General features: G+C 38.8%; 1 protein-coding gene across 3 annotated transcripts; it reads left to right on the top strand.

Annotated features, from left to right (window-relative positions):
* Positions 1 to 8,098: 8,098 nt before the first annotated feature.
* Positions 8,099 to 9,609, top strand: LOC107643642 (uncharacterized). 3 transcript variants are annotated; one of them, XM_088486214.1, is made up of 6 exons: positions 8,099 to 8,310; positions 8,623 to 8,700; positions 8,794 to 8,868; positions 8,973 to 9,029; positions 9,164 to 9,277; positions 9,366 to 9,601. In XM_088486214.1, exons 1-6 carry the CDS (start codon positions 8,099 to 8,101, stop codon positions 9,526 to 9,528), a joined length of 699 nt encoding a protein of 232 aa, XP_088342340.1. In that variant the 3' UTR covers positions 9,529 to 9,601. The 3 variants fall into 3 exon arrangements, 1 of the variants encoding a protein (XP_088342340.1); XR_002362995.2 differs by lacking the exons at positions 8,099 to 8,310; positions 8,623 to 8,700 and having other exon boundaries at positions 8,744 to 8,868; positions 9,139 to 9,277; positions 9,366 to 9,404; positions 9,529 to 9,609; XR_015883185.1 differs by lacking the exons at positions 8,794 to 8,868; positions 8,973 to 9,029; positions 9,164 to 9,277; positions 9,366 to 9,601 and having other exon boundaries at positions 8,273 to 8,361; positions 8,623 to 8,707.
* The last annotated feature ends 572 nt before the right edge of the window (positions 9,610 to 10,181 follow it).

Consider the following 10,181-nt stretch of genomic DNA (forward strand, 5'->3'; position numbering starts at 1 on the left):
GGTGAAAAGATAAAATAAAAACAAAAGTTAATAGAAAACAAAAGAAACAAAATTCTACAACTAGCAAATAAAGCAAAAAGCAAGATATTCACACTATTCACATATGTACAATAACCAATAACATAACACCATTGCAACTCCCCGGCAACGGCGCCATTTTGACGAACGGATTTTTTGACGGTTTAGAAATTCACTAATAAAATCTCGTTGTAAAGTATAGTTTCTAAACCAAGCAATAATCCTTTCATACAAAAAGTTGTTTGTCACTAGTACAAACCCCTAAAATTTATAAACCGAAGTATTGGACCTCGGGTCGTTCTCCCTAGGAATTACAATGAAGTGTCTTGTTATTGGTTATGGATTGTATTTTGGGGTTTTGGGATAAGAGACATGAAATGTAAATGACAATGAAAATAAACTAAAAACTATAAAAGGCTATTGGAAAGGTGTGAGAACTAGAAGTCCTATCCTAGTTATCCTTCTCAATTGTGATGAGAATTGTTCATTGCTACCACTTAGTTAACCCTTAATAATTAAAGGAAAGTCAAGTGGATGAATTGACTTGAGCCACAAGTCCTAGCCAACTCCCAAGGAAAGACTAGCTTTAGTGCACTCCAAACCAATTAGCAATCTCTCCAATTGCCAATCAACAAAGGAATTAGATAACTCAAGCGTCACTAATTACTCTACCTAGGCCAAGAGTTACAAAATCTACACTAAAACTAAAAGAGACATTTCAACAAACACATAGAGTGCAATAGAAGTAAACATTATTAAATGAAAGAATTAAAGGAATCTACAACTACAAAGGCAAGAGATCAACAATAGAAAAGCAAAGAAGAACAATTATTATGAATTACCTCTTATTGAATTGGAAGAAAGTAGAAGGAACAATACTAGATCTATAACAAAATACAAGAACAACATAAAGGAAATTGCAATAAAAGAATGGAAGAAGAATCAATGTAACTACAAGGAATTGAGATGTAGAAGTGGAAGAAAGCAAAGATTAAAACCTAGATCAAAGATTATTGCACTAAACCTAATCCTAATTCTAGAGAGAAGTGAGAGCTTCTCTCTCTAGAAACTAACTCTCACTACTAAACTAAGCTAAAACTAAACTAATGGTGACAAGTCTATTGATCCCTCTTCAATCCTTGGCTTAAATAGCATCTGAAATGAGTTGGATTGGGCCCACAAGGCTTTAGAATTCGCTGGCCACGTTTTGCTTTAAGTGAACTAGGTGGCAGCAACGGCGCGTGCGCGTACTATACGCGTACGCGTCACCATACGTGTAGCAACTATGGCAAATCTTATATCGTTTCGAAGCCCCGGATGTTAGCTTTCCAACCCAACTGGAACCGCATCATTTGGACCTCTGTAGCTCAAGTTATGGTTGATTAAGTGCGAAGAGGTCGGCTTGATAGCTTTCCGGTTCTTCCATTTCTTCATGAGTTCTCCAACTTTTCATGCTTTCTTTCTTCATTCCCTTGATCCAATCTTTGCCTCCTAAACCTTAAATCACTTAACAAACATATCAAGACATCTAATAGAATCAAGGTGAATTAAATTTAGCTATTTTGAGTCCTAAAAAGCATGTTTTCACATTCAAGCACAATTAAAGGAGAATATACAAAACCATGCTATTTCTTGAATAAATATGGGTAAAAGGTGATAAGATCCCCAAAAATCAATACAAGATAAACCCTACAAATGGGGTTTGTCACACGTACGCAGACCACACTGTCGCGTACGCGGGAATGCTGTCACGTGCCTCATTAGTGAAAACAAGTTGGGGGGGGGGGGGGGGGCGATTTCTGAGCTGCTTTTGGCCCAGTTTGAAGCCCAATTCAAAGACTAGAGGTTGGGGGTGAAGCATGCTTGAGGACATACATTCCATTAGTTTAGTTTTACATAGTTTTGAGTTTTAGAGAGAGAAACTCCTCCTTCTCTCTAGATTTTAGTGTTCCTTGTTCATTTTCACTTCAATCCATGGTTTAGATTCTTGTTAATTTCATTTTTTATTATTCTAATTGTAGTTTCTACTATCTAATTTTACTTAACACTCTTGCAATTTTAGTTATTTTGGGTTATGATTTTGGATCTTGTTGGATTTTGATTTTATTAATGCATTGAAGTTTTTCATGTTCCAATTGTGTTATTTGAATTGTCATTGTTGATTATTGCTAGTAGGTACCTTTAATTTGGATTGTTTTCTTAATTTTATGATGCTTTTTACTATTGCTTACCAAGTGTTTGAAGAAATGTTAGTTATGACTATGCAGTACATTTTTTTTTCTTGGCCTTAGCTTGGAATAATTAGAGACTCTTGAATTGCAAGAATTTAGTGTTAATTGGTAATTGAAGATTTCTTGTTAGCTTGAACTCCACCAAATCTAGTCTTTCACTAGGATTTGACTAGGACTTATGGACTAGAGTTATTGTTGCTCACATGAGACGACAGTTAATGGCAACAACTCTTGACCAACTATGCCCCGCCGACTACTCATGAGACTACTATTCCATGGGAGATGGCTATTTTGGTTTGGGTTATGTTAGAGGGAAAGCTGGTGAATTTGCCCAAGGTTATCAAGCATTCGATGTGGAAGGTGCCGATATCTATCAAGCGAAAGACGGCTTTTCCGGTTTTAGTCACTAAGATAATTGCCAAAGCCAGCCTTGAGTGGGAGGAACATGATTATCCACTTACCTTGGCGAACAAGGACTTGTACATCCCTCATGGCGATTGGCTGAAGGATTATGTAGGCTTTGGTGATGTAAGAAAGAAGAAGAAGAGACCTTCATCATCTAGTCTTCAAGCCCCCATGACTCAAGAGCTCGGTCTCAAGCTCTTGCAGAGGCTAGAGCACTTAGAGAGGTGCATGAACCGAAAATATGAAAACATCAAGCTGTAAACCAGAGAGTAGAACCCTATGATTGAAGAGTTGGACATCCTGAGGAACTTTTAGAGGCTAAGGATGTTGAGCCAGCAGCTGAGGTGCAGGCCGAGACTGACACACAGGCGGCAGATGCTGAGATGCCGACGGCTGACATTGAGGTAGCTCCGTCACCGCAGCCTGAGGCTGCACAACCTACCCTTCCCGTTGACTGACACTTTTGCTAGCACGGAGGACCATGCTAAGTTTACGTGTGGGGGAGGGGAGGATTTGCAACACTTTTCGGTCGTAAATTTCTACTCCAAACACTTTGCATTATATTTTGCCTCTAGCTATGTCTATTTTGCTTTAAGTTGTTAGAAATTTTTGGATATTTGCTACTCTTGATTTTTACATTGCGCACTTTTATTTTGGATGGATATATATCCTGATTTAGCTCTAGTTTCAATTCTAGTATGGCATGCTCTTTTACCTTATTTAGTGTATATATTGCCTTATATTTTAGTATATATGCTATGCTATGGATAGTGATTGTGATTGGATGATTGTGAATAGTTGATATGCCTAGCTCATGCATGTTTTTCTCTAAAAGTCATGATTAATTTTTGGATAGTGAAGTTAAGGAAGAGTGATGACTTGCATCATTTACCCTTTTTTCTTATCTAAAAAGGACCATAAAGGAGCGTAATCTCATTTGATCATTACAATTCATGAACTAATTGATGAATATTATGGTACATTGCTTTGAAAAGGGTTTGTGCTTAATTTCAGGAGAAAAGAGAAACAAAAAGGGAAGAAAACAACAAAACAAAGCTGGGCGTGTGAAACTGGCGTGCCACCTGGAACAAACGCCATGAAAATGTGTGGGCGTGGCACGCCAGTAATGATTTCCAGGAAAGCATGATTGAGTCTTTTACATGGGCGTGGCACGCCAGGAGCCGGGCGTGGCACGCCAGTATAGTTTTTCAGAGAGCAATACTGAGCGCCACAAAAGGGACATGGCATGCTAAGCTGGGCGTGGCACGCTAAGTCCGTCACACACTATGGGCGTGCCTCTTGAACCATTGGGCGTGGCACACCAATTCATCAATCCAGAAGGGACAACCACTTGGGCGTGCCACTTGGTATCGAAGGCATGGCACGTCAGCTCCAAACCATCACATTGGCATGCCACTTGAAGACCCAAGCGTTGCACGCCAAGCTTAAAAGAGCCACCTTAAAGTGGGCGTGCCACTTGAGCAGTAGGGCATGGCACGCTAGTACAAGTTTCCAGAGAAGAGGTTGAAGGTCCAATCACTTGGGCGTGCTACTTGGTGTCGAAGGTGTGGCATGCTAGCTCTCATCCTCACTTTGGCATGCCACTTGAAGACCCAGGCATGGCACGCCAACACTAGAGAAGACCAAGCAACGCTGGGCGTGCCACTTGAGGTCGAAGGCGTGGCACGTCAACTCTCATTATTCACTTAGGTGTGCCACTTGGATGCTGGGCGTGGCACGCCAACTACTGGAGTAAGGAAGAATGTTGGGCGTGGCACGCCACACACACTGGGCGTGGCATGCCAGTTCTATTTTCCAGAGAAGTGAAGAAGGTTCTCCATGGGTGTGGCACGCCAGTAGTAAATTCCAGAGAAGAAAGTGAAGCAACCACAACGGGCGTGGCACGCCAGACTTTGGGCGTGCCATGCTAGTTCAGTTGTCCAGATAAGAAGAACAAGAAGGAGAGTCTGGGCGTGCCACTTGAGCTCTAGGCGTGGCACGCCAACAAAGAGGCCAAGCACATACAAAGGGCGTGGCACGCCAGACCCTGGGCATGCCACGCTAGTTCAACTTTCCAGAGAGGAGAAGAAGAAAGAAGAGGCCTGGGCATGCCACTTAGGCTCGAAGGCGTGGCACGCCAGGCTAACCAAGGTTTAAAAAGACCCTGGGCGTGCCACTTGGGTTTGAAGGCGTGGCACGCCAGGGACACCAAAACATGAGGCGTGCCACTTGAAGAGCTGGGCGTGGCGCGCCAAGCCAAATTGGAGGCTTGGCGTGGCACACCACTTAAACGCCAGTCACACACCAAGCTGGAAGGTCACGCTTATTGAGTTTTCTTTTCCCTCCAAATTGTATTTTTCTTTTCACTTTTGTATTTTCTTTATTCTAGTGCTAGGAGTAGTATAAATAGCCCCTGAAAGTACTGAGAAGGGGTTGTTGAGCGGTAGTTTTGTTGAAGTATAGTTAGATTTACATTTCACATCATCTTTTCCATCTCTTGTGCTTTTCTCTAAGCTATGAGAAGCTAAGTTCCCTCTCATTGGAAGAGGGAGCTCTGTTGTACTTGATGGATTAATGATAGTGAATTTCTTCTTCTCTTCATCTTCTCTTTGATTTGCTAGAAGGAATTTCGTTTTGATGCTAGTGTTCAATCATCTTGGGAAAGAGGTTGAATGCAAAATGGGTTTCATGGGAACCTTGGAAAAGCAAACATGAAACCAAGCTTGAAATCCTTTTTCACATTTGAGTAGATATGGGTTTTGGTGATTGGATATTGATGACTTGCATCATCTACCCCTTTTTCTTATCTAAATGGACCATAAAAAGAGCATAATCTCATTGACTTAATACAATTTCATGAACCAAATGATATATATTATGGTACATTGCTTTGAAATGGGTTTGTGCTAAATTTTAGGTGAAAAGAGCAACAAAAGGGAAAGGAAATAACAAATAAAGCTGGGCGTGTGAAGCTGGGCATGCCACTTGAAGCTTTGGGCATGGCACGCCAAGCTTTTGAACCAACTCTCAACAATGGGCGTGCCACTTGGAGCTTCGGGCGTGGCACGCCAAGTTTTTGAAGCCAAGTTTGTGAAGCCAAGTCTCAAAGAGGGCATGCCACTTGGTGCTATGGGCATGGCACGCCAGGCTTAAGTTCCAGAGGAGTGATTTTGAGCCCCAGTATGGGTGTGGCACGCCAAGCATTGGGCGTGGCACGCCAGGGCATATGCCAACCTGACCTCATTCAAATGAAAATATCTTGAGCTACACAACTCTAAATGAGATGATTCCTGCGCCATTAGAAAGTAGACATTCCGAACTTTCCAACCATATATAATACTTTATGATGGACACTAGAATTGAGGAAGATATTGACCCCGAAAACACAAGGAGCAAAAGACGTCCCTGCAGAGTTACCAGCCTGACCTCTTCATCTTCAAAGGAACATAACTTGATTTTTAGAGGTCCAAATGATCTAATTTTGGTGGCGTTGGTAAGCTGATACCAAGAGCTTTCCAATGATATATAACACTCTAGGGTGAACGTTAAAACGGGAGGTGAAAAAGGCCATTATTTCAGCGTTGCAAAACCTGGGTGTGCCACTTGATATCGAAGGCGTGGCACGCCAACTGTATTTTCATAATGGGCGTGGCACGCCAGGTTCTGGACGTGGCACACCAGTTCTAATGGCCTGAGAGGAACATTTTGTGCATCATTGTAGGCGTGGCATGCCAAAGAGTGGGTGTGGCACGCCAGTTTTACAACAAAAGGGGCGTGGCACTTCAGAAGTGGGCGTGGCACGTCGGGCTACTCGACAGACTGACCTCTTCACCTTCAAATGTGCATAACTTGAGCTACAAAGGTCCAAATGAGTTGATTTTAGTGGCGTTGAAAAGCTAACATCCATGGCTTTTCAACAATATATAATACTTTATAGTGGACATTCAATTCACTACAACATTTTGGGTCTATGGCCACGGTTTTTTTGGTCACGGTAAAAAACCGTGACCATAGAGGGTCTATGGTCACGATTTTTTAGGGTGACCAAAAAAAAAGCTATAATCACGGTTTTTTTAGAAAGAGTGACCATAGAGTACCTATGGTCACGGTTTTCTAAAAAAGGGTAGCCTAAAAGGGTCTATGGTCACGGTTTTGAGGGGTGACCTAAAGGGGTCTATGGTCACGGTTTTTTACAGTGACTAAAAAGGGTCTATGGTCACAGTTTTTCAAAAAAGGGTGACCTAAAAGGGTCTATGGTCACGGTTTTAGGGGGTGGCCTAAAGGGGTCTATGGTCACGGTTTTGGGGGTGGCCTAAAAGGGTCTATGGTCACGGTTTTGGGGGTAACCCAAAGAGGTCTACGGTCACGGTTTTTTACTGTGACCAAAAAGGGGCTATGGTCACGGTTTTTCAAAAAAGGGTGACCTAAAAGGGTCTATGGTCACGGTTTTGGCGGGTGACCTAAAGGGCTCTATGGTCATGGTTTTGGGGGTGGCCTAAAAGGGTCTATGGTCACGGTTTTAGGGGGTGACCTAAAGGGGCCTATGGTCACGGTTTTGGGGGTGGCCTAAAAGCGTCTATGGTCACGGTTTTGGGGGTGACCTAAAGGTGTCTATGGTCACGGTTTTTACAGTGACAAGAAAGGGTCTATGGTCACGGTTTTTCGGAAAGGGTGGCCTAAAAGGATCTATGGTCACGATTTTGGGGGTGACATAAAGGTGTCTATGGTCACGGTTTTTTACAGTGACAAAAAAGGATCTATAGTCACGGTTTTTTGGAAGAGTGGCCTAAAAAGGGTTTATGGTCACAGTTTTAGGGGGTGACCTAAAGGAGTCTATGGTCACAGTTTTAATCATTTGAGTTTTAATTAATTAAGATTTTTATGTAATTTTTATTATTTTAAATATTTTTTCTTTTTGAAATTAAAAAATTTTAATAATTAAAAACTAATAATAAATTTATATAATTTACTTTTAAATATTAAAATTTTAAATCTAATTTTATAAATATAAAATTAGGTTGAATACTATTAATAATTTTAAATTAAAAAATAATTTAAAATTTATTAAAATGATTGTAGAATATTAAAATGAAAGATTCATCTTATTGTAATTAATTTAAATTATTTGAGTGGTTATTTTTATTTGTTTATTTAAATACATAAAACAAATTAATTCTTGGTATGTTGGATAAAATAATATTGTAAAAAATAAAAATAAAAGGCTCATTATTACAAAATTTATAATTTATATAATATATCAATTTTATTATCTTAATTTAAAAAAATTACACTCATTTACTTATTAGTTTATTATTTTTCTTAATTTTAGGTGAATCAATGTGATATGTATATATAGTAATATACGTTAATTATTAAATAGTGATAGATCTTTTTTGAGAAATTATATATATATATATATATAAAACCATGGCAATAAATAATTAATGACGAGGAGGGAACACCGTGAACATCAAGAACTTAAGGAAATTGAAATCCTCTCCCCTTCTTTCTTTCCCCAATTAGTAACCCTAGTCTCTCATTGCCACCGCCGTCCCAAGCTCCTCGACGCGGTCGCTTCTTCCTCTTTTCTGTTTTGCAAAACCCAGAAAGCACAGCACATCGTTTTCATCTTCGTTGGCTTCTCTGTTCGTCGAAGGTTAGAGACTTCTCTGCTCAAACAAGTTATTTTGAAGCTTTGAAGGAAACAGTGAGTGTTGTCTTAATTCTCTTTTCTCCTTTTATTTTAATGTTTTGTAGAGGCATAAATCAGGAACCTAGTTAGTTATTGGTTAGGAATGTGATAGTGCCATTTTCTGCAGATCTCATACAAATGTGTTTTATTGTGGTTTGACAGGGCTCTTTTTTTTTAAGCATTATCGCATTATTTTGGGAGTTTACGCTTCCTTGTAATTCACCTAAGTATTAAATAAATAATAAAGCCTTTTTGATTTCAAAATATAACCTGCAGGCATCTCTTGAGTATTGTGATTCTAATGCTGGATGGGTTTTTAAAAATTCCAATAGCGATTCATCCTCAACTACATCAGTGTGGCCTCTCTTCCAAATCAACTCATCTCATTTTCTGTTGATTTTTTAATCTCGTGATGATGATTATAAGTGTTATGAGATCTTTCTCCAGGCTAGTTTGCACGGAGGACAGGTTCTTTCATAGAAAACAGAACGGGGTGAAGAGTTATTGTTCACTAGTTCTAAGGTAATTAATTAATTAATTAAATGTTTGTCCTTTCAGAAAATTAAAAATTGTTAATTAATCCTCAATGAATTGGTACTGAATTTTCTTCCCTCCTTCCTTTTCAGGCAATATTTAATCCTCCTAAAGCAGTTAGAGGAGGAATTCCAATCTGTTTTCCACAGGTATATATATAAATATAGTAATGAATCTCTATTAATGAATTACATAATACAATCATAGATGTGCTTAATTACTTTTTTTATACTCAATTTGGAAACCGTGGATCATTAGAGCAACATGGATTTGCGAGGAACAGGATGTGGATCATTGTTCAAAATCCTCCACCTCTTCCTAATGAATCCAATGCAAAACCTCATATTGACTTGCTACTCAAAACATCCGAAGATGATCTCAAAATATGGCCACATAGGTAGTAATAAGAATCCATCATTTCTTTAACACTATATATAGAATTATATAGTGAATAGTGCGTGATATTAAGTTATTATTTTGTGCAGCTTTGAGTTTAGGCTAAGGGTGTCACTGGCAGCAGAAGGGTATCTAAGTGCTTCATTTATGTTCCATGTGGCCTATTTATGTTCCAAGTTCTTCTTTAATTTAGTTTTAATTAATCTATCCTTATCAATAATCTTACCATATCTCCGTATCCCTTTGTTTTAGTTGATACCAAAACGTAGACTATTAAATTCAAGGGCACTCACTACTCGTATGTCGTATGTGGAAGCTAAAAACATCTTGAGGTAAGAATAATTTGTTTTTAATAAATATTAAACGTGTCTCAAATTCCAATTAAACAAGTATCAATTTAATCGGGCTAAATTTTATTAATATATAAAAAAATAGTTTAATGATCTATTATGCTCATTTATTTTATTTTTGGTTTTATTAGGCATTGATCTATTAATGTTAAATTTGCTGCAGGTCTAGCTTGTGAAGGTCTCAAGCCTTTCTGTGCAATTTATTCATCATTCATGCAGAGGGCTTATGACCAAGTAAGAAATTTGTTATGCAGAGCTGGATTAGTTATGTAGAATTTGCAATGAAATTTGTTTGATGGGTTGGAAGCTAATAATAGTATTTCGGTATTATTTTGTTTTTTAAGCTTCTATTTTAGTTGTGGTTGTTTCTTTGTGCTGGATTTTTTCAGTTTTAAGCGACTTCAATAGGGGAGTTGAAGCTCCACTCAAAGATAGATTAAAAACATATAAACATTACCAAATGGCTCAAAACCTTAGCAAATGCTCCTTGTTATTTAGTGGTTGAAATTTTCATATTGATTGACTTATTTAACTTGTGCTCCATATTCATTACTC

This window comes from Arachis ipaensis, chromosome B5, assembly GCF_059453495.1.
Source record: "Arachis ipaensis isolate K30076 ecotype BB chromosome B5, ASM5945349v1, whole genome shotgun sequence".
NCBI classification, from domain to species: Eukaryota; Viridiplantae; Streptophyta; class Magnoliopsida; order Fabales; family Fabaceae; genus Arachis; species Arachis ipaensis.